Genomic DNA, 25,693 nt, shown 5'->3' with positions numbered 1-25,693 from the left:
GGGTGAGATGGGACAGATGCAACACTGATGACTCTAGCTTTCATTGGACAGAGTGCTGGCTCACTGCAGTTATGAAACAGCTCCATGAGCAAACCCTCAACTCAGATATAGTGCTCAGAGCTCACTGGAATCCTTTTTTTTTTTAGGCTTTTTCCCTTTATTAGATAGTGACAGTGGATAGACATGAAAGTGGGAGAGAGATGGGGGATGACACGCAGCAAAGGGCAGCAGGTCAGATTCGAACCCACGCCGCTGCAAAGGACTGAGCTAGAGGTCGCCCCTAACTGGACTCATTTTTAATGTAAGGTAAAACGAGGCCAGGCATTGCTGTGGCACTAAAAACGGAGGGTCGTAAGGTCAGTACGGGCACTGATACGGATCCAACATATCCAGGGTTTTTCCTGCATAGAGGAATTTTTGGCGCAACCCCCCAAAAAAGGTTTTATCCAGCCCCAAAGAAAAAAAAAAAAGGATTAAGAATAGAAATATCAATATAAATCCTCTCTGAATGTGTTTAAGAGCAATTTACCAAACAACTGTTTAACAAGCAGAACAAAAATGTATGAGAGCTAATCTCAGTTGTATCTCTCTAGTCTGTACCAGACTCCCGGTGATTTATTTAAATATTAATATTATTAGTTTAACCAGTTTTGTTAATTGGGGGTTTATGTACTCAAGCATAATATACATTTTTGTGTACCAAATTGTCAGAAATCACAGGTAAATGCGTAGCTTATTGTCAAATAAGGTAACACAGAATTGGTATGCTGACCAGTCATGCTTCCTGCCGTGCCCCCCAAAACCCTGCTATCAGAACGGTGCGTCCACTGGCACTCAGGTCTATTGAGCATTGATTTTTCATGTGTGTGCAGATGCGGATGAGTGTGCAGAAGGTTCGGACGACTGCCACATCGACGCCCTCTGCCAGAACACGCCCAAGTCCTACAACTGCATCTGCAAGCCAGGCTACAAGGGAGATGGCAAGCAATGCGAAGGTGAGTGGCCTTTCCACTTCATCATACTTCCTGTTCACTCCTTTCCCTTCATCTCTACTTTCGGGCCTCATGAACTCTTTGTACTTCAAATGGTCCTTGGTAGACCCAAGTACAAGGTGAAAGCACATTCAGGAATCATTAAGACACGTGCACTTATAAATGCCAATGCAAAGCAAATATACATCACAGGATCAGTTTTTTCTGTGAGATTGAAGTGAGAAGAGATGATCTTACTGCAACTACGTCAGACTCAAGTCCTCAGTACGCCTAAAAAAAAATGCTGGCCGGCTTGTCACAAGCCTCCTGAGCAGTTATTTATGCCAGGTTTTCAGAACCACGTTTCGGTGAACTATTTTAGTAAAATATGAGATCGTATTCTGAACGAGCCGCCATGACAGTCTGTCTTTGAATTTCCAGAGAAACAAGACCCACGTGACGCGTTCGTCCAATTAGCTGCCGGTTTTCATTTTTGGTCAACAATACAGATTAGCGCCGCCTGCTGTTATGGAGACGTATTACGTCTCGTCTCTTCGGGGGGTTATGAGGCTTTTTTTTTTGACCAACTCGGAGAGACTGATCAGTCCGACTGCCTTTTCTGCCGACGGTTGGCCGTCTGGTTGGCGTAGCTTTAAACACATCTAGACCTGGTCTGGGTCCAAGAACTGGGCCTCTGATGTAACGGCCAGTCAGACTCAGGCTGTTTCACAACCCAACATACACACACCCTCCAAACCCCCTTCCCAGGTTCTCCCAATTAATGGGGAGGAAGTGGACTGAGCGAGGGTGTCGGGGTGAGACGGGGGCAGCACCTGGCTGCGCGTTCACACCTCCACTCACTTCTGCCTCAAAGCACACCACAGCTGGAGCTCCGGTGAATGCACAGATATGCCGAATCCTAGCTCCACACACACACACACACACACACACACACACACACACACACACACACACACACACACACACACCTCTAATCTTTTCCCATGTACCGTGCGCTCCACTGCTCGTAACAAGACAGATTGTCTTCATATAAATGATGCTACAGTCCTCTTGCATGTTTGAAACCTTGACGAAGTAAAATTTACTGCAACTAGCAACTCATTTTTGTAGTTCATTCCTATCAGTTATGATAACATTGTACTCACCAAATGATTTTCTGAGAGATGGCAGTAGCTAGCAGTAATAACACAAATTTAGACAACACAAAGTTAGCTGAAGTCACAGTCACCAAAGCAATGGGCTTTCCATCCAAAGGCTTTATTCTGCTGCCTCTATCAGCCAGGGCTGTAGTCCAGACGTTTTTCTGTTGTCTCGGACTTGTCTTGGACTCGTTGGTATTTGGACTCGGGCTTGTCTCAGACTGTTGTTAAACAAAAATAAAAATACTCAACATAAAATGTGAAGTTGCATTTCAGCTTTATGTGACTTAAAGGGTAACTCTCGCCAAAATGCAACCTAGGGTCTTTTTCTGAATGTACCCGAGTCAAACTTTCGTTTAAAAGCATATTTAGGACGGAATCGCCACTTTTAAGATTTACCGTATTTTCATTTTTCGGTCAAATGGCCTTTTGAATGGGAGTGCTAGGGACACTTTTATGCTAGCCTCAAAATAGCTATTTTTAAACCACTAAGAAGGCTCGACACAACATGAGACTTTGCTCCAAGTATGACCAGGGGCTCTACACCTTAACGAAAGCATTGACAACATTGTTTGTGTACCCAGAGTTTACTAAAAAGAAAGGTTTTGAGCAACTCACTGTAGCTGTTGTTCTTCCGGTTGCCGTCTATCGAGCCAGTCAGAAATAGTCGAGGGAGGAGAGTAAAGATGGAAAGCTCCTAAAGCTTAGTTCCATATAAAGGCACAGATAATTCGTTGTTTTGTCGTCAGTGAAAAACAATATTGACCTCGTAGTTGAAAAAGGAGCCTCATATAGGAATGACATTTCCTCCTATGGAGTCCGTTCATTCGCATTCAGAGATCGCCTATTTTGGACTGGGAAAATGGCGGATAGCATAAACAACAACTGCTAACGTGAGTTGCTCAAAACCTTTCTTTTTAGTAAACTCTGGGTACACAAACAATGTTGTCAATGCTTTCGTTAAGGTGTAGAGCCCCTGGTGATACTTGGAGCAAAGTCTCATGTTGTGTCGAGTCTTCTTAGTGTTTTAAAAATAGCTATTTTGAGGCTAGCATAAAAGTGCCCCTAGCACTCCCATTCAAAAGGCCATTTGACCGAAAAATGAAAATACGGTAAATCTTAAAAGTGGCGATTCCGTCCTAAATATGCTTTTAAACGAAAGTTTGACTCGGGTACATTCACAAAAAGACCCTAGGTTGCATTTTGGCGAGAGTTAGGCTTTAAGTGAAACTGTTATACCTAAAGTAAATAACGTGGCCTACATTGATCCTTTCTTCCTCTGTCTTGGCTGTCTCTCGTTTGGACTCGGGCTTGACTTGGACTCAAACCTTTTTTTACTCGGTCTCTTATAGTCCTGGTCTTGGACTCGACAAAGGTGGACTTGACTACAGCCCTGCTATCAGCTGTCAACAAGTCGCACACTGAATCAGTAAATGTATGTCAAACTGATCACCAAAGAATTGATCATAGATCCTGACCCATTTTCTGTACTATTTATTAAGCAGCCATTAACAAGTAGTGATGATGTCCTACCTTATTACATGGGTTCCTTTCTTATTGGTTTCCATGCAAATGATCAACCACTTTATTGAAATCCAGGGCTTTTAAACATACTTGAGCTCTGCACTCTGAGTCAAAACGTATTCCATCTTGGGATATATAAAGCCAAACTTGCAGGTTATGCTCAAGAAAGACAACCTCGTTCAAAACTCCATTGGCATTTGTAATAAAGCAAATAACTTAAAACCAGAGGTGTCGAGTAACGAAGTACAAATACTTCGTTACCTTACCTAAGTAGAAATTTTGGGTATCTATACTTTACTGGAGTAATCATTTTACAGCAGACTTTTTACTTCTACTCTTTACATTTTCACGCAATTATCTGTACTTTCTACTCCTTACATTTTAAAAATAGCCTTGTTACTCCTATATAGACAACCATACAAGGGTAATTGTTACTAAGCCTGCCCTGGGTACACCAATTTTCTTGTCCAGTTTTGTTATCTGCCCTCACAGATTCCTGCAGCTAAGCTTGGATGTACATTTACATTCCAATAAAGGCTATTGATGCCTCTGAAGTTTGACTTTTTGCACCATTACAATACTTATAGGCAACTAGTCATCATATATTCCGCTCCATGAAACACATGTTAATGCTCAGTAGTACACATACGGTTCTTTAATGTATTTGCATTGTACTAAAATACGTTCATTTTCAATTGGCATATATGCAGCTGAAACAGGTGCATCCCAAATTTTTCAACATTAACATTTTAATATAACATTATAGTCATTATGGCCTTTAGAAAAATGTTTTTTTTGTGGAGGTGGGGTAGTGCACTATAAGCCCCTGTGGCGCGGCCTAAGCTTTTGTCCTTAATGGCTTTTTTTTCCCCCTTACATTACTTTTACTTTTATACTTTAAGTAGTTTTAAAACCAGTACTTTTACAATTTTACTTGAATAAAAAGCTTGAGTTGATACTTCAACTTCTACAGAAGTCTTTTTAAACCCTAGTATCTATACTTCTACTTGAGTAATGAATGTGAATACTTTTGACACCTCTGCTTAAACCCCAGCCTTGGAACATAACCTTACTCAACAGCATGTTGTGTGGATGGCTTTTTAATATAAATTTGTCATGTGCCTGTGGTAATTGGTTCATGCTTTTTCCTCATGTATAGATATTTATAACAAATAAATAAGCTAAATAAAATAGCTGTTTAACATGACGAATATAAAATGTATGCAAGAGCCCATAGTGGTATTATCATGGGAGCTGTATGCTAACAAATTGTTTCACTTTCTTTAAATCTCTTAGGTTGTAACTTGTAACAAAAAGCAAGTGCTGTAGTAGTGGAGGCTAATTTGTCTTAGAATATGGAAAGTTAACCCCAGGAACACACTTCAGAAATGCTGAATTGAGAGGTTGCATTGAGTTACAGAAGCTAGTGGAACAGAGGTTAGCCCAGATTTGATGTCATTATTTCAGCTTTCTATAGGGCATTTTCCTGCCATTTCAGTGAGTTTATAGCACTAAAACAACTTTGTTGATCTCCCCATATGCTTGCTGTATTATGTTATTTTTTCTTCTGCCATCTATGTGCGCTGGTATCTCACAATGACGTCATATGTGGTTGAACTGACCCTTTATATGTGAATGATTTTTGAGTGTGTAGTTATGCAGCTCTGTTGTCTTTTCTGTTTGCCATATAGTATGTGATTTTTTACACTGGACAGACAGACACACACACACACACACACACACACACACACACACACACACACACACACACACGCACAGTCTGAAGGAGGCGTCCTGAATAACAACAGCTCCTCTGTCCTCTGAGAGGAGACAGAGAGGATTCAGGCTTTTCAAGAATATGATCTTCCTCCCATAAAGCTGCTGCCTGAGCGGACCCATCATGCCAGCCACTTTTTATTACATCATTTCATCCAGGCCAGCATTTGAATCAGTGTGTATGTGTTTCTGTGTAAGTGTGTGTATGTTTGAGTGTGTTTGGAAGCTGTACTGTGCTTCGATGGAGCTTGAATGTCAACTACGTTTGATTACTTCCCACATACAGCATTTGAACGCTTCTGCGTGTAGGTATGGAACACCATTTAAGTCAATATTAAATACATGCATACATACATACAAACAATAAATAATTTGGGCTAGGAAATAAATATGGCTGGGAAATAAATCCTGAAATAAATAAATGATGCAAAAAACATATAAATACATTTAATTATAAAGAAACAAAGTGTCTCCCCTGTTCTTTCTGACCACGGTGGGAAATCTGGAGCAGGAGAAGTTAACCCTCTCCTTTATTTCATGTTGTTTTTGGGGAAGGAGAACCCAGAAATGAGTCGGGGTAAATGCAACGCTACCAAGACACGGTCAAGCGACATGCGTCGTTGCGATGTGTAGTTACATTTTTAGAGAGGTGCAAGTCAGGCTACAGCATAGGGTCGGGCGTAGGGTCGGGTGTAGGGTCGGGCGTATGGTCGGGTGTAGGGTCGGGCGTATGGTCCGGTGTAGGGTCCGGCATATGGTCCGGCGTATGGTCCGGCGTAGGGTCCGGCGTAGGGTCAGGCGTATGGTCCGGCGTATGGTCCGGCGTATGGTCCGGCGTAGGGTCAGGCATAGGGTCCGGCATAGGGTCCGGCGTATGGTCCGGCGTATGGTCCGGTGTAGGGTCCGGCGTATGGTCCGTGTCTCCACATACCTACGTACGTAGCCATGGCGCCGATTTAACACAGGAGCATAAATCGGCCTTTAGTCTGGTTTGGATCTGTGAGATAACCACACCCCCTTCATTTGAATACGATAAATGGAAATAAAAAGAGAGTGAAATAAATAAAATGAATAATAAATAAATGTCCTTAGGAAATCCCCTGAAGTCCCCTGAAAGAAATAAAAAGTAGTCCTTTGAAACGCGTTATTTATTAAATAAAAACCTATTTATTTATTGAACTATGTTGACTCATGTATATATGTATTCCTTTATTTCAGTATTTATTTCATAGGCATATTTAAAAATATATTTATTTAATGTTGAATGAAATGGCATTCCATATGTTTGTGTGTGTATCAAACATGCTTCACAACAACACATTTTGTCTCCTGACCGTGAGCAGAGATCCACTGAACTCATGACAGGGACGTCAAATGAAGACAGACGGTCGGAGGGAGTTGACCACTGACCCCGTTGATTAGATATGGCCGCTGTAATTGGCCGGCTGTGCTTTCCATCAACAGGCATTACGGGCCACTTTGCAGGCCAGCACCATTAGCACTGCTATTCCTGGAAGCACCTGGAAGCAGCAGAGCGCCTGTGCTCGCCCTCTTTCCCTCAGGTCTTCTCTGCTTCTTTATTACCAGCGTCATTCCATATCAGCAAAGACTCACTCAACAGTCTAGGAAAACATACAGTGGGGGAAATTGGATACAACTGAGGGTCTGCATAGACTTTTTTACTTCGCAATGCTCAAAAGTACATTGGCTCAGAAATGTAAGATCTATCCACACAGTTATCTGTCATCTGTCATCTTATCAGACTTTTCTGTCCAGATCACCTGTATTTATTCAGAGACCTCCAGATGCACCCTTCATACTCCATATCTTTGGATGCAATGTGTAATTTTTATTGTCAGGCTAGAATGTTATAACATCTAGGCCTCCATGTGGTTTGGCACTATCTGCTGGCAGAAAGACCAGCAGCAATACAGTATGTGCAAGGTTAAAATGAGAAAGATGCAGCTAATTGAAAATAATGAGCAGGGTAGGTTGTCCCTCTACCAGCCTGATAACACAAACTTTATTATAGTTTAAATTGCCACTTCACCACTGAGATCCATCAGCCTCCAGAAAAACTAATCATGGTACAGCTTTTTTTACAGAATTCTGAGGAGAACACCCCTAACAATAAGGAAAAGATTCTCACTCCCCATCAATTTACATTACATCTACTTAACCTTGACTTATATCAGTATAATATCATTCGGACTGTCAGTCTGTATGTCTATTTAGAAGCTATTTAGATAATGGCAAAAGCAGAATATTAATATCCATCCATCCATCCATCCATCCATCCACCCACCCACTCACCCATCCATCCATCCATCCATCCATCCACTATTTTCTGCCAATTACCCGGGGCTGGGTCGCAGTGGAGCTCCCTCCGGATGTCTGTGCTCCTCACCCTGTCTTTAAGGGTGAGCCCAGCCACCCTAAAGAGGAAACTCATTTCGGCCCTTTTGTATCTGTGATCTCGTTCTTTAATTTTTCAATACCCAACGCTCATGGCCATAGGTGAGGGTTGCAATGTAGATCGACTGGTGAAATGAAAGCATTGCACTCAGTCTCAGCTGCTCCTTCTTCACCAAAACAGTCCGGTACGACGCCCACATTACTGCTGCCGCTGCACCAATCCGTCTGTCCATCTCCCGATCCATTTTACCCTCACTTATGAGACCCTGAGATACTTGAACTTCTTTACTTGGGGGCAGCAACTCACTCCCAACCCAGAGGGAACATTCCACTGTTTTCCGGCAAAGAACCATGGCCTAAGACATGGACTCTTCACAATTGACTGCAAACCACCCCAGTACATGCTGGAGGTCACAGTCTGATAAAGCCAACAGAACCACATCATCTGCAAAGAGCAGAGAGGCAATTTGGAGGTACCCAAACCGGACACTGCGCTGACAGTTAGTTCAGAAAAAAGTCCTGAATTTAAAAAAAAAGCAGGGGGCTATGTTGGTTATAATCTAAATGATTTGTTTTAAATCTAATGTCTGTCGGAAGAAGGCCTTAATTTAAACCTACTTTAGTCTAACTGTGCAACTGTATCCATCTACATTGGCAAATACTCAATATTAGGACCAGGATCAGGGGCTAAAACGCTTGATTGGGCCTTGACCTTATGTCCAGTTCTTACTTTAATATTTCCTAATTAAAATGCTCAGTGTTTTTGCCATTCTCCCAGGAAAATCCTTTGGCTCAGAGTAAGTGATTTGTAAGCAGATTTGTTTGCAGTTTGTTTCTTCTCTGGGAAGTACAGTTCAGAAACACCACAGCAATGAGAGCTGAGCACTAAAGAAGCTGCCAAAGAAAGCAACAACGTGAAGTGGTTCGACTTTCCCATACAAAAGAAAAGCTAAATGTGCTGGGTCAGGCCAAAAACCCAACGTACCTTTGTCAAGATCGAAAAGCTCTATGTGGTGAAAATACCAATAGAAACTTGTGAATTGGTCAATTCCGAATCAGTAAAATGTACAGACATTATTTTTTACTTTCCTTTTTCGGAAGAAAGCAACACGAACATGGATTGTATTGATGACGATGGCCTGTGTGGCACCACATTGAGAAAACTCTCGCTTGCTCTTGTGCTTTTGTAACGGCTGGGATGCGAGCCCCGGTGACCAAGGGAGACGACCTGTGCTCTCAGCCTCTGCTACACTTCGGCACTACAAATTAGCAGCTCGCAAGCCGCATTGTTCTGCCAGGAGCCGGCTGCCCGGTAGTTCAGCAGGACTCGGCGGGATCACCCCCCCAGCCACAGCGAGTTTCGCCCAGACCATGGGTGTTTCACCGCTGACCATGGGTACCTCTGAGTGCTCCCATCAGGACTGTGTCCTCAGAAGAGTCATTTTCTCAAATTAATGTTTCTTTCAAAGCTGCTCGCCACTGAAATTGGATCTGGAGTTTAGGAACGCTGCCCTTTTTGTAGACTTTTCCACAAGCTGATACTGCCGGCTCGTTATGGAAAAATGTGAACTTTTATCCCCGTGCTGTCAAATGAAGAGTATGTGGAAGCAGCTGTGTATCAGTCCAGCCTGCTGTACTGTGTGTGTGTGTGTGTGTGTGTGTGTGTGTGTGTGTGTGTGTGTGTGTGTGTGTGTGTGTGTGTGTGTGTGTGTGTGTTTGTGCAAAACAGTGCCAGAGTTGTCTCCCTGTTTATAGAGGGATCTGGCGAAACAGTAACCGTCTGTTGATAGAGTGTTGTGAGCACTTGTTTACCAAGCTGAGAGTAAAAAAATTCAAAGGATTATGATAAAATGAATCACTGAATCAAAGAGACTTTGCTGTGTTTTCAGAGTTCAGGGCAGAAGAAAACTCCATGAGCTTTGGGAGATAAGTGATTTCATTCCTGCTGCAAAAACCCATCTAAACAACAACAATTTGAAATGTCAAGTCTTTAAATCTCCTAAAAGTCTAACCAAACCTCACTTATTTTCTTTATGTTGCCTATTTTCAACATGGCTTGTGTGCTGGGATTAATTTCGGTGGTATTGAAGGTAAACTTCAGGTGAGGATATAACACTTTACTTGAAGGTATCTACATAAGAGTGACACGACACTGTCATGAACACATGACACAGTCATCACACATGAACCCTAACCCTAAGCATAAGTTGTATAACTTGTAAGAAGCGTTATGTCATAAACGTTTATGACTTGTTTATAATGTTTATGACACGTTCATGACAGTGTCATGTCACTCTTATGTACCTTCAAGTAAAGTGTAACTGGATATTCTTTTTCAAAACTGATATAGCAACGAAGTAAATAACATTTGAGGATTAATTGTTTGGAAAAAGTGTGATTTTGATACATAGTTACAGGTTCAGTGGCCTGTTAAATTAGTTTATAGTGTATGATGGTCCAGAGGGACGAGTGATCTGGCTGGTTGCCACAGAGCTGTCAGAGGCCTGCAAAAACAGTCCTGTGTTTACTTAGGATGTGTCACTTATAGACTAATTGATTGGTTTTCATCAGCTTCCAATTGCACTGAATAGAAACCCCTCTCATTATGTGTTTTAACACTAAAGCCTTTGGCATGTCCATTCTCTTTATCTCTGTACCAGAGCAACTAATTAAGTGTGATGCAGGTAGAAGAAAATGTAGGTTTTGACTGCAGAGTTTACCACTCTGGGCCAATTAGTTTATTCATTGTGTTTTTTTTTATTTATATGGAAAACTAGCTAAACTTAGACAATGTGATTGCAACTATGAGTTCCGACCATGGATGGATGACTGAACAGGCCTACCGGGCAGAGGCCCAGGGGCCCAAAGCGTCAGGGGCCCCCGTGGCCTTCACTGCAAAATGTCACTCGAAGAGACACATACCGACCACAAAGAGGTGCAAAATGACCACAGAGAAACATAGAACGACAAGAAACGACAACTACAAAGAAAGGCAAAATAGCTGCAAGGAGACACAAATAGACCACAAAGAGACTCACAACAGCTATGAAAAGGCGCAGAACAACTACAAAGGGACTCAAAACAACTACAAAGAGATACAAAATGACTACAAAGAGACACTAAATGATGACAAAGTGACCAAAACAACTACAAAGTGACCAAAACAACTACAAAGAGACAAACAGACCACAAAGAGCATCACAACAACTTTGAAAAGGTGCAAAACGACTACAAAGACGCTCAACACAACTACGGAGTGACACAAAATGACTACAAGGAGACACAAAGCAACTGCAAAGAGACACAAAACATCGACAAAGAAAAACAAACTGACTACAAAGTGACACAAAACAACTACAAAGAGACACAAAATGACAACAAATAGACCAAAACAACTACAAAGAGACAAACAGACCACAAAGAGACTCACAGCAGCTATGAAAAGGCGCAGAACAACTACAAAGGGACTCAAAACAACTACAAAGAGATACAAAATGACTACAAAGAGACACTAAATGGTGACAAAGTGACCAAAACAACTACAAAGAGACAAACAGACCACAAAGAGCATCACAACAACTTTGAAAAGGTGCAAAACGACTACAAAGAGACTCAACACAACTACAGAGTGACACAAAATGACTACAAGGAGACACAAAGCAACTACAAAGGGACTCAAAACAACTACAAAGAGATACAAAATGACTACAAAGAGACACTAAATGGTGACAAAGTGACACAAAACAACTACAAAGAGACACAAAATGACTACAAATAGACCAAAACAACTACAAATAGACAAACAGACCACAAAGAGACTCACAGCAGCTATGAAAAGGCGCAGAACAACTACAAAGGGACTCAAAACAACTACAAAGAGACACAAAATGACTACAAAGAGACACAAAATGGTGACAAAGTGACCAAAACAACTACAAACAGACAAACAGACTACAAAGAGCATCACAACAACTTTGAAAAGGTGCAAAACGACTACAAAGACGCTCAACACAACTACAGAGTGACACAAAATGACTACAAGGAGACACAAAGCAACTACAAAGAGACACAAAACATCGACAAAGAAAAACAAACTGACTACAAAGTGACACAAAACAACTACAAAGAGACACAAAATGACAACAAATAGACCAAAACAACTACAAAGAGACAAACAGACCACAAAGAGACTCACAACAACTTTGAAAAGGCGCAAAACGACTACAAAGAGACTCAACACAACTACAGAGTGACACAAAATGACTACAAGGAGACACAAACTGACTACAAAGTGACACAAAACAAATACAAAGAGACACAAAACCCCAGAGGCTAAAGGACTATAAAGTCTCTGTGTCTTGCTCCTGAAGGAGAGATGGTGGAGTCTGTGGGGCCCATTGTCTCATAATCCATCCAGTGTTGGAACATCCAAATTTTAGATGCGGCACAATTGCATACAAGTCAAAGAAAAGACGATTAGACGTGGATTTGCCCGGAGCGGCACAAATTGAAACAAAAGTCGCGTCCGTTGAAAATGTTTTATAAAAATGCGCACATACCGGAAGCTGCTCCATAAATGTACAGAGATGAGGGGGGGGGGAGAGAAATACCAGAAAGTGAAACTGGTGTGAGTTTCTGGTGAGTTCTGAGTTCAGTCTGAGGCTGAGCTGGACAGGAACACACAGACAGGCACACTCCCACACATGGTCAGTATGTCTGTTGATGGCTCTCTTACAGCTGATACCCGTTTCCCGCTGGTCCAAAAACCCATTAACACCCACTAACATCTGGCTTTTGTCTTCAGTGGGAAAGGTTGAAATCGGCATTCATTCCCTTGACAAATGATTCTGCATTAGTTACAGGTATTTATTGGCTCCAGCTCTAATCGGCAGTGATAGAAAAAGTCACAACCGGGTGGACACTTTTTCGGCCCTTTTTACGCCTTCGTCTGTAACTTCTCCACGCAGCGCTCGGTGATCGTTCCAAATTAGTCGGCACTGAGTTTGAAAGAGAGACTGTAACAGATAGAAAAAGAAGTAACCAACATAACATTGTCACTAGCCTCCATGCTGCATTCTACTAACCCTGTTTTCCACCGCGTTCGTGACATTGAACGTGACACACTAGGAAAAAAACAGGAAGGCCTACTCGTCTACTGGCAATGGGAAAGCAGTCTATTTTTAATGGGTTCACTCATGTTTAAAACTTTTTGGGATGTACAAACACAGAAAACAGCATGAAAGTGCACTTTAAGTAATACATTCAAGACTTCATAAGGCTTATCAGATGCCAGAATTCTGCCTGGAATATGTGCCTGATTTGCCAATGCAGTGCATTGTCAGATGATGTTACAAACACTTTGTGATAAGCGTTGTGCTAATGCAATGGTCTCAGTCTGAGCGTGGCCTTAGAGGAAACAATAAGAACAACAATGAAGACTAATATTTAGGCTGCATTCTGTAGTATTCAGTAGAGTGCACCCAGAGCATCACTCTATACTTCTCTTTTTGAAAAATCACTTTGTCCTTGGTCATTGATCAGGCAAGTTGTGATTCATGCAACATGTGCACCTCATGTGATCCTTAGTGAGCGTTCAGACCAAACAATTTGTGAACAATATTTATTTATTATCGACATCGGAATGGAGACTTCACATCCTTTATCTGGGTTTGAGTTTGGGGCCGTACCATGCCTTCCATGCATTTGTGTTTGTAAGAATTCGGAACATATTATAAAAGATACCCTGCCAGCTTGAGACTGGATTGTACTTGCAACCATAGCAACGAACACCTGACCTGCTTTACAGAGACAGAGACAGAGGGAAAGCGGGCATCTCATGGGAAGAATGGATGGCGAGGGAGGCGGCGCAGGTGGGAGGGCGAGAGGGAATAGTGGCAGACAATTACTAGGCCATTGTCTGCCTGGCGTCTGCACCTCCGTCATCAGTCAGCCGCTCTCCTCACTGGCTAGTTGCAGACACACACACACACATACCTCAATTCAAACCCACACACACACACACACACACACACACACACACACTCACACAATCACACAAACGCAACACAGATTCAGTCCGCGCACCTCCCTCCCTCTCCTGTCTCTGTCTGCGTCTTCCATGCTCAGACTCAGTGGAGCAGGTCAGATTCATTGAAGCCCAGGCTTTATATATAGATACAGTGACCTCATGCCAGCATCTCCAAGCCGCTTCCTTGTCTATCTCAGATGGATGATGTCTGGCACTGCGGGGTGGAACTGTCACTCTGAAAAAAGGGAGAAAAGAAATTCCCTGAAGCTTGGTACTGACTTTAGCTTTCACTCCACAGCTGAGATTTAAGTGTGTGTTCGATGTGCCGACAAAGACCTGCATAAAGACTGGCTTTATGTCATAACACACACATACACACTCTGACTGACTCCACATGTGAGAGAAAGAAAAAAATCCATCGAAATGAGTGGCCTTGACTTGATAACCAGGTGGTTGCTTTGTGGCTTGTTCTTGACAAAGCAGTCAGCCACACTCCTGGTTATGCCCCGTCCTCTAACCTCGTGAATAGGCACACATGGTTGTTATTTTGGGACATGAGTGAGTGGAAATGTTTGCTGAAGTCTAAAAGTCTTAAAACCAATTTGATCTACAAGCTTAAGGGCCCGCAAAGCCCGACGCAAGTGTCTTTGCTAGTTTAAGACCGACCTAATTATCAATTTCCCGTCCAGCGCCTGCGTCGTTTAAAAAGCAAATGCACCTGCGCCCATCTTTGCACCCATGGGCGTGCTGGTCTTACAGGAAGGTGTGTTCAGGTGACTTCTTGGCGTATTGCTATCTTGAGGCAGCGGGAAGTGATCGCGCCATTGGCCAACAAAAACCTGGTCTAAAGTCAATAACGCAGCATTCATTGTTATTTTAACAACAAATTAGTAAAATGCTCCTAGGCTTATGCCCAGCGTGCGCACACTATGCTTGTTACACACACAGGGAAGGGCAGCAGCACACACACATGCAAAAGATTACAAATGGTGCAAATCTGCCATCATATTAGCAATGCGCCAAGGTACACTCTGATTGGTTTATTGGATGTTACGCCCAAAACACACCTATGAATTAATGAAGACACTAAGTACAACCCTTTTGAACCATGCGCCCGGCGCACGGACCCTTTTTTCCGCCGTCAAACTAGCAAAAGTGGATTCATACCTGCGCCAGGCGCTTCATGCCGTGCGCCTAGATCGTTAAAATAGGGCCCTAAGACCTGTTCTGCTGATATGTTTTAATGTGACGGTCAAGCAGACATACGCAACATTCATCCCCTGGGTATTGGTAGTTGATAACTTTAAGGTATTGGCCAAAAATAACCCAATGACAAGTAGTATTGAAACTTCTCCAGTCAGACGCTACCTGCATTCAATCTTTTTTGTACCCAGATCTAGAAAAAAAAAAGAAAATTTTCACGGTTTTGCTTTCAGCCAATGACCGCAAGCGTTCTTCGATTAAATGCGACGTGTGATTGGCCCACAACAATAAATAATAAAAGGTATCAAATGAAGTACTCTGTTGGTATCGGTATCACTTTAAGGGTATTGGTACTTGTATCTTCATTTTTTTAAACGATACCCAGCCCTAGTGACTAGTGATGCAGATGTTTGGGAAGTCACACTTGCCAGGCTATAGCTGCACTTTGGGTCCATCACCAAGAGAAATTGGCTTAGGATTTTGCTGCATTCATTGGTTTTGGGCCACTAGCGGGAAGTAGAACGTTCACATACACACAGCCATATAGGTCCTTTTGATGGCATTTTGACAATTTTTAATTGCAGCAAAAGCACAGTTGCAACTAATAACATTAACGAGGGCTTCACTCTATATAACTACTCAGGAAGCCGTGTCAGTGAGCTACCATGTGTACAACACCAGGGCACTGCAACAGGAAAGCCTAAATGGAATGGAGCCATTATTAATGTTAATAAATACACCTGTTTTTTTCTGCTTTTTTTATTATGACTTGTCAAAATCATCATTGTTATCTAATAAAAGTGGCTAATGTGTAAGCAAGCTAATACACATGGACACCCAGCAGACACAGAGCAACATTACCATTCATTTGAAGTCATGTTTCTGGTCATTTGAAGAACATAAGTCCAAAATATCACGCTTCACTGAGCTCTGTCATGGTCTCAGTCAACTGCTAATACTATGGCTGTGTCTGAAATCACTCCCTATCGACTAATCCTATATAGTGTCCACCATTTTTATCTTTATTTAAAATTCTGAGTTCCTCAATTTGCTGCTCATCATTGAGTAAACTGTTGAGTGTCCATTGTATAGGGAGTAGTGAATGAATGAATAAGGGAGTGATTTTGGACACAGCCTATATTTAAGTCATTATAGGTTGCTAGATGTTTGACTATTTGCACTAGCTAGTCCCTAACTGTAGTTTGGTGCTGGGCAAGTAGTGGGTAAACAACTTGGGTGGGTAAACACTAACTTATAGAGCTTAGATTTTTTTTTTTTTACAGCATGGTAACACTATGCTAAAAAGAATAGCTTATAGTTCTTTATTGGCCACTGGCAAAACTTTATTTCAGGTGACCTGCACAGTGACCTGCCAGCAAATCACTTTAATGTCTAACAATAGCCTAGGCCTTTATACACAATTAGCAAACACAGAGCAACATTAACAATCATGTGGAATCGTGCTTGTGGCCACCTGACAAATGTAAGTCCAATATTCATTTGCTTTGTGATTGTGTGAAAATAGCTGAGTTATAATGTTAGCTTGCTGTCCGCTAACATTAGTTTTCTGTCATTTGGTGCTGAGCAGGTAGCGCACAGTAGCTTTATTAGAGCTTGTTTTACTTTTTATTAGCTGAAAATATCCTAATATATCTGTTTTCTCAACCATTTCCAGAGTTAATATGTCAGCTTGCTTTCTTCACTAGTTAGCTTGCTATGCTAACTTCGTCTTTCTGCCCTGTGATGCCTGGCACGTGTGTTTTTTGTTTTGTTTTACAGCCATGTTGTTTGCTAAAACTTGAACCTGAAATCCTGGAAAATGTTTTTTGGCCAACTTTTTTTCAAAATAGGCTCACAGTTAAACATGTAGGTCTTTTGCATGTCATACATTTTGACAAAGCAGAAAAAAACTTAATTTCCGCAGTAAGCTGTGCCAGTGAACCAGCCCAGCAGACACAAAACCAGAGTCCTGGAAAAATATCTAAATGGGGTGCAGCCATCATTAATTACACCTGGGCTTTTCATGCTATGTGTGCTGTGAAAATACCCATTATCACCTAATAAAATTAGCCAATGTGTCAGCAAGGAAACACATTTAACATCACAGTTCCCGGCAGACAAAGAGCACCTTCGAATGTAAGCCAAATGTGTATTTTTTTTTTTAGCTCTGGTTTGGACTCTACCAAGTTTATGTAAGCTTGCTAGATATTTAACTGTCTTTGCTAGCTATATGCTATATTTGCTGTTTGCTAGAGCAACATTGAATATAATACAAACATGTACTCTCCTTTTAGCTCTGGTTTGGTATCTATGAAGTTTATGTAAGCTAAGCTTGCTACATGTCTTGTAAACTGTCTACACTACCTAGTCGCTAACTTTGCTAGTTACTAACTTTTTCTCCCATTTGCTGCTAGGCTTGACAAGCTCAACAGTCTAGCTAATAGCCTTTAGCGTTGAGCGATTTGTTTTATAAAATGGAAAGTTAACGTGCTTGAAAGAATTACTAGTAGTAGTTTGTAAGCTTTATTCATCTTTTTTGTAACTTTGAGGCAGGAGGAACCCACAACAAGCTGGCAGACAGAGACGTGACATTTTTTTATCAACTTGTAACGTTAAAGTTAAACTGTTGTAAACATTTATTTAACATATCAGCAGATACAGAGCAACGTTTGCAACTTGGTGCTGTGCTTCTAGCCATGTGACAAATGTAAGTCCAATATCCACTCTCATTTTAGCTAGAAATATATCTTTTTCTTCAGCTCCTAAATATTCCACTTCCTATAGCTAGCTAGTTTTGCTCTCATTGTGGGTCATTTAATGCTGGGCAGGTAGTGGGTGTATCAGTCCATATTTGCTGAAAGCAGGGTTTATGTATGGTGAGACTGAATCATACCGTACATGTGCTATAAAACCACAACTATGAAAGAACAAAGACTAAAGCTCTGTGAAGCTACAGAGCTTGGTGTTAATGTGTTGTGTGTTTTTTTTGTTACTGTGAGGCCCAGTCAGTCACATTGCATTTAGAAAATATAGCCTCATTTAGTGAAGCTGTAAAGGACCAAGACAGTGATTTTGCATGTTTTGTAGTACTACAAACTGCGTATACTGCCCCCCCCCCAACCCCACTGCTCTACTTCACACTCGTTTACTGTTGCATGATCATCAAAGTGCGGAAGTTTCACACCATTTACTAGAAACTAATCTCGGGTCGTTTTAAAGTACACAGGAAAGATGTGCAGGGTAATACATAATAGCTGCAGAGATTTAAAAAACAAGTGAAATGATAGGTTATAATAATACCATTCCAGTTTTCACCAGTAATATTATAAGTTACCTGTGATTAAATATGAAATTAATACACTGTCAATGCTTACGCATTGACTCGAGAAGCAGTTTTATCATACACCAATTCTCTCTCTTTTGCAGCAGCAGCCGTGTTGCTTTTTTAAAACAAAATATATGTTCAAACTCGCTGTATGTGCACATGAGTAGTTCCAGTTCCTGAGGGATAAAGGATGCCAACCGATTTGTTTGTGGTTGTTGCCATGGTGAATTGTAGTATCATGGCTCCATTGATGCTGCCTTTTTATAGCGGTGGTGCACGCGCTTAAAGGCAGCTCTACACCGCGCTGATAATCGGCCGTTGGACAGTCTGGCGAGGTCAGTGACTCGAGTCTGTTCGGTGTGTTCCGTGCCGTCGTCCGTTGGAGGAGCCGTCAGCCTTCATTTTGGCCGACCTGACATGCTCAGTCGGAGACCGGGCAGTCGGGACTCACCCGGAAATGGCGAGCGGGATGACCGTGAATAAGCCTCTCAAAATCTGATGAAAATCTTTTAAACTGACCTTTGTCGATCTGAAATGAAGACAGATTCAGCAACTGCACGACCTATTTCTCGCTTAAAATGTTTTCCGACACACGTTTTGGTGAACTATTTTAGTACAACATGAGATCGTTTTCTGAATGAGTCGCCATTAATGGCCGGTTGAAAAATCCAAAATCCGGAAGCAGCAGCCAGACCCACGTGACGAGTTCGTCCAATCAGCTGCCGTTTTTCATTTTTTGGGCGAGAATACAGATTAGTGCCGCCTGCTGTTATGGAGACGTATTACGTCTAGTTGCTTCGGTGTGTTCTGAGGAACTTTTTGACCAACTCGGGGAGACTGATCAGTCCAACTGCCTTTTCTGCCGAGGGTCGGCCGTCTTGGTTGGTCTGTAACGGCCTTAACTCTGAGTGAACCTACTCTGAGTTGATTGAACCAACTCAAATCAGCTGTTCTGGAACCGAAAACTTTCCCATCTCAGGGTAAATCAACTCAGAGTTCAGGGTTAGACTCAGAGTTTGTTAAACCTCCTTCCTGAAACGGGCCCCTGCAGACACCCTGCATGAAGTGTAAGCAGCATCCCCTCCTCTCCTTTTCTCCTTTACTCCCGCTGCCCTTCAGCTCGCTGTCCAGTTAGGGGGGCGTGGGTCCGTCAGTGAAGGCGCTTAATTCTCTTGATGAGACGTGGAGCGATTACAAAACGTGAGCGGAAGCAGCGGCCAGTCTGAAGCTGTCGGGGCGCTGCTGTCAGATGTCAACAACAGCTCAGGGGCAGGAAGTGGCACTGTTTGGGGGCATGTAGGCTAGACCCTACGAGGCACCTTCCTCCTCCCCTTCACCAACCTCTCCCACCTCCCTCTAATGTCTCTGTCACACATGGACCTACACATGCTTCAAACCTTCCTTCCCGTTCTTTCCATCACCTCACCTCATACACCATCATTCAACGAGTTTATTCTCCTTCATCCTCACCCCTTTTAATTAGGTATTATTAATTCATAATTAATTAGTTAGGCTCACCCCATCTTCAGGTGTAGCCATTCAGAAGAGCTAAAAAACAGAGGGGGTTAGCCCCAAAGTTAGTGACAGCTTCGGCCCAGGCTCACTTAAGGTGGACTGACCCTTTTAAGGTGGGTAAATTCAGTCTCCGCCCAAGCAGTGCTCGGAAATTATTCCAAATTAGTCGGCACCCAGTATGAAAGAGAGACTTAATGAGTAACAGGATTTTAAAAAAGCAACCACTGCATCCATGCAGCTTTCTGTTTACTAAACCTGTTTTCCAACATGTTGGTGACATTGAACGTGACACGCCAGGAAAAAAAACCTGAAAGGCATACTTGTCGGCAATGCAAAAAGGGGTCTATTGCCTATTATTTGGTTCATTTGTGTTAGAGAAAACCTGCATATACACTCTAATTTTGTTGGGAAAAGGGTATAACTCAGCCTGTATCAGTTGTATGTCTTCTGTGTCTCTGCAGAAGCTTTGTCAATTTTAAAAGCTCAGGCTTGAAAACTATCTAACATTTTAAACAGAAAGTCTGTGTTACAAACAGGGCAGGAGTTTAATAGAAATGGGCATGTACCAGGCAGTGGGGAACTATTGATAAGATATGATGGCTGCATTATGGGAAATGTAGGATGCAGTGTTTTTGGAGCTTGACTCACTAGGGTCTAAAGGTGCTGACACACCAAGGAGATCGTTGGCCGTTAGTGTGTCCCGCATGGCTGCTATTCGTCGACCTCGACCCCGAGCGCTGTTTTTTGGTTTATTCAGCATGTTGAATGTGATGGAATATCTATTTTTGCACATTATGTCCATAAGAGGGCAAACATTGTACAACAGGTACATTGAGATTCTGCTACTTGTGTAGATACATTTATTTCAACATTTAAAAAACAAAAACTAATTTTGTTGTATGTATCGTAGTGTTACAAACGGCTAAAGCTTACCTGGGCTCGTTAAACAACAAAACACAGCTGCTGAAGGTTAACCTAGCCAGTAACATTAACGGTGTCCTTTCCCTGGCCATTTAACGTGAGAGTAAGTCCTAAACTGGCCTGGATGAGTGCATAGGGGTTTGTGCTGTGTTAAACTGACTCGCCCGGCCACCAATGCATGGTTGCAGTTGAGAAAGGGGTAGCTGAGACACCAGTTACAGTCCTTAGAGATACAGCGTCAGGTCAGTCAGTTATAGTGGCAGGCACTATTTATCTGCCTGAAACTGCTGCTTTGGGAACTTTTGTGCCTATTGAGGGTTTTGAAGGTGCTTAATACTTAGTACTTATACTGCTGTCCCCCTCTATAGGATGTTTTGTAAGGACCAACATTTTTGTTGGCTATGCTCAGGTGGAAGTAGCGCCTGAATTTCCGGTGAGTGTTGCCTTCTTGCTAGGAAATGAATTAACGCACCCCCCACTGTTGTCCCCGACTCCTAGTGAAGTAGTGGCTTTGGAGGAGGAATGTCCAGAGGCTTTTCCAGTTTGTGTAGTCACTCAAGAGTCTCAAGAGGGAGTTGTTCCAGGCCCCACAGCAAACTATGATGGGGTGGCTTCAAGGACCGCTGTAGAGGTGCTTAGACCAGAGGACCCACCTCCAGTTGACTTAGCAGACACTGTCTTTTTATTTATTTAGATTATTTAGGACAGCTGAAGATGTAAGATGATAAGAGAGAGCGGAAACGACTTGCAGCAAAGGGCTGCAGGTCGGGGTCGAACCAGTGGCCGCTGCGTCGAGGAGTAAACCTCTATATATGGGCACCTGCTCTACCAGGTGAGCTACCCAGGCGCCCGGCAGACACTGTCTTTGCCAAAGGGTGTAGATCAGAGGACCAACCTCCAGTTGACTAGGCAGATCTGTTTTTTGCCGAATGGTGTGGTGGGAGTGAGCTTGCCCGTGTTGAATCAAGTCACATTGATCGCAGCACAGAAACCGGATCCTACTTTAAACCCTCCAGGAGAGACAGCTTAAAAGATGATGTGCTCGTGGGGACATGAGGTTGGTTTTGCAAAAAAAAAAGTTTAGTGCGAAAGGAAGTCCAAAACAGAGAGAAGATGTGTTTTTCAAATGTAGCCAACTTAGTGTGAATGTAGTCTCTGTCTGCCTGTTTGAAACGATTCAGGCACCAATTAATCACCTGCTGCTTTTCATTCAGCCTCAGTAGTGTAGTGAGGCTCTCTCCCCCCTCAGTAGTTCTAGTCTTTACCTTCTCCCTTCATCTCTGACAGATGAAAAGCAGAGCACAGAGGAAGTGCCACATCATGCTGAACCACGCCGTCTGAGCTGACAGCACAGCAAAGTGTCCAAACAACCTTTCCCCAAACAGTTGCCTTTTCCAGCTCCCCCTAATTGGTTGCAAATGCCTTTTTAAGGATAAGCCAGTTATGGCCATCGGGAGTTTGTATACTCAAGGCTCAGGCTCTTTAATTCCCCCATGATTGTTTTTTTTTGTTTCTATATAATTAAAATCAATTCTGTCTGTTCTTACACAATGCAGCTCAGCTGTTTTTAGGTCAGTTTTATGAACCTTTTGAAGGAAGCTTTGTTCACTATTTCATATCAAAGAGTTATTATTATAGACGGAGTTCCTCTGTCAGAGATCAGACCAACATGCGCTGATGTGTGTGTTGGCCTGTGTAATTGGCTTCTGGTAAACATGTCTGGGGCTCTTCATGGTGCAGAATGTGGCATTGATTTGGCTTTTGTCATAATGGTTTCTAACCAACTGAAACCTCTCAGATGAGGATCTTTTCATGTAATACATATGTCTGCCTGCTTTTGGACTTTTCAAAGGGTTCATACTCAAGCTAAAGACGAGATGTTAATCATCTGAGCGGAAGTGTTTAGAAGGTCTCTGTGAATAGTGTGGTAAACGAGTGTGTTTGCGGATTTGTGTTGTGTGAGTGTATTTATTTGTCTGTAGTTTGTGATATGTGTTATGGTTATGCGTGCTGTACATTAGTAATTTTTTAGTGTTTGTATATGTTCAGTGTCCAGGTCTGGGTTATGTCCAAATGCAGGAGTGTGTGTGTGTGTGTGTGTGTGTGTGTGTTGGTGTGTGCCAGCGTCTCATTCCTGCTTAGGGCCATCGGCCTCCAGCCATCAATCAAACCTGGCAACTTGAGTCACTAACAGTTTTCCACCACTTCCTGAGAAACTCTGTGATCCAAACACAGTCTGGACTGATATGGCAGGCCAATATTGGTGTTGGGTGGAAAATAAATACAGTCATCCACTGCTAATCTGTTGGACCTAAAGTTTGAACTGCTTCACTCACACCAGTGCCACACACACACTGTCACACCAACCATGTCTCCTAGAGATTCTGTCTACATGGTACTAATTTGTTTTTCCAGCCACTACAGCAACCTTAACCCAGCCAGCACTCCAAAGTGCTAAAGGCAATAACAGAAAGTTGAATGCTCCGTCGGGGATAGGCCTGGCAAACTTGATTCCTTTTAAGGATTCGGGTTATTCTGAGTCACTCACTAAACTGATCCGGGTTGTGCGAGTCTATTGAGTCACTCGAGTCAGTATTGATCTATAGGCGTGCCGAGGCGAGCTTGCAATGTTTCGGACTGTCTGCTCGACCTAATTGCATTTTAACATGCTGCATTTATACACCAAACCTACAGTAAGCCTACGTGCAGAACATTGTATGTTATTTCAGAAGTGAAAGAATGGCTTTTGTTGTTGATATGCTTTACCCCTGAGCTCGAGTGAAGTTCACTCGCTCGTCTGCTACACAATGATCCACTCATGACAACGTAGCCAGCTGATCCGTGCGACTGACTGACTCGCACGGGAGCTCCCGGGTCGTCGAGGGCTCGTGAGTTCTCGAGTGGTCTGCGAACTTGCAGTGTTTCCGGCTCTGAGTCTGCGGGTCGGGAATTTGGGTCTCGGACTGTCTCTGCTCACTCAGTCGCTTGAGTTGACTTGTGGAGTTGTGGTTGCCTACGCAATTGTAAGTTATAAAGCTTTTGGCAGCTAAGATGGCTAGGACTAGTTGTAGCTAATGTTGCAAGAGGGTTGTGTGTGGTGCTGTTATCATTTTAGATTGAATTGTAGTAGGACTCAACTGATTCGAGTTAATGATACTAGAGACTCGCGACTCGTGAGTTAATTTAAAGAGTCGTGTTAAAGATCCGAGTGACTCAAGACTCGAACAGGTTTAGTCGGGGAACAGAACCATATTTGCCCCCATGCACTGGCACCTGCATCAGGCCGAAATCAAGGCAGACATTGGCCATCCGGACGTCTCCTGTCCGCCCAGGAGATGATCCTGATCCTCCCGAACGGGTGAACTGAGACTCCGTTACCTGCTTGTCGGTAAACGGTTAATGATCCGTTAAAGTTTTATTTCATCGTGCTTTCTTTTGGAAGGCTGGCTGACTCCTGCCAAAAGTCGCCACATACTGGCTAAATAACTACAACTACAACTACTGACAGCAGGGCGGCTGTTTATTTACTGTGAAATTAACATGTCTCTGCTGTCACTAAAATGTGTGGTTTTGTACTGTTAATGAATCACAGTTTTTTTACAGTTAAAGCAATAATGTGTAGTTTCAGTCGTGTGTGTGTGTGTGTGTGTGTGTGTGTGTGTGTGTGTCTTCGACGTGCAGACAGTAGAGGAACAGAAGGAAAGTCGCTGCAGATTAACCAAAATGAAGACTGAAAAACAGAACTATTATGGTACAAACATGTATCCTGCCATGTGGCATATAGCTCTCTGAGATTTACTCGCCAAACCGAAAATGTACCCGCGTTTGGCGCCTAGCAAGTATTACTAATTGTGAGCATGGTAAACATTATACCTGCTTAACATAATCCTGCCAACATTTACCCTGGGAGCATTTTAGCATGCTAACGGTGCCATTTAGCTCAAGTAAAGCCTCACGTTGCCCTAGAATGGCTTTTTGGGTCTTTTCACACGAGTAGCTCTTTCGCAGTGTTTCTACTATCTGTCCCAAGAAAAACACCAGGGTCTGAGATTATTCTAACTTTGAATGAACTGACCCTTTACATTTTTTTACCCCTTTACTGACTGCTCAACTTCAGGTTAGACTACTTTTAAAATTGGCTTTTCAATTATTACCTTGAAGCTCTTGAAGCTCTACATCTTGCAATGTTTAGCACGTAAATATAAAGTTTTTTTTTCCCATATTTGAGGCTTTAGTTTGTGATTTACCATTGGATTACATAAATATAAATATATATATATATATATATATAAGTGTTTCTGTTATCACACCTGCAAGAGGAGGGGGCTGCTCTCATTGACTTCATTCTCAAAATAGCTTCATTGATATCAGCTATCAAACTGTTGGACAAACTGAAGGACACAGACAGTCAAACTGACAGACAGGCAGGCAGACAGGCATTTTAGTTAGCAGGTATGTAAGTGGAATGTTGACAGACAGCATGTGTAAAATGAAATGAGAGGAGGCAGCAAGGAAGACAGTAAAGGATGGGACAGTGATCTGGGTGGACACACTGTAGAGTGACACTGTAGAGCAGGGCTGTCAAACTCATTTTAGTTCATGGGCCACATCCCCCTAATCTGATCCCAAGTGGGCCAGACCAAGTAAACCACTCCAGAAAGATCAGAGAAATAATGTTACGGACCCGGGAGAGAGGGGTAATATTCTGAGAAAAAACTCTGAATTTCTAAGGTTAAAGTTGCAAATTTAAAGAAAAAGAACTCTGATATTCTCTGAGATTAAAGTGGTAAATTTGGAATTGGAATGAATTACTTCTCCGCAATTTTCACACTTTGCAAAGTCATCCAGTGGGCCT

The 25,693-nt window shown here is 42.5% G+C and overlaps 1 protein-coding gene across 2 annotated transcripts in view; it reads left to right on the top strand.

The window, feature by feature from the left end:
• The window catches only part of scube1 (signal peptide, CUB domain, EGF-like 1), a 134,929-nt gene that overhangs the window by 3,538 nt on the left and 105,698 nt on the right, over positions 1-25,693 (top strand). For both annotated transcript variants that reach the window (XM_078281325.1, XM_078281324.1), the window contains exon 2: positions 873-995. In XM_078281325.1, the coding sequence (XP_078137451.1) occupies positions 873-995 (123 nt within the window). The remainder of the gene's footprint in view (positions 1-872; positions 996-25,693) is intronic.

This window comes from Sander vitreus, chromosome 23, assembly GCF_031162955.1.
Source record: "Sander vitreus isolate 19-12246 chromosome 23, sanVit1, whole genome shotgun sequence".
In the NCBI taxonomy this organism is placed as follows: domain Eukaryota; kingdom Metazoa; phylum Chordata; class Actinopteri; order Perciformes; family Percidae; genus Sander; species Sander vitreus.
Note: the sequence above shows the minus strand (reverse complement) of the source record. Positions and strands in the feature narration are given on the sequence as shown.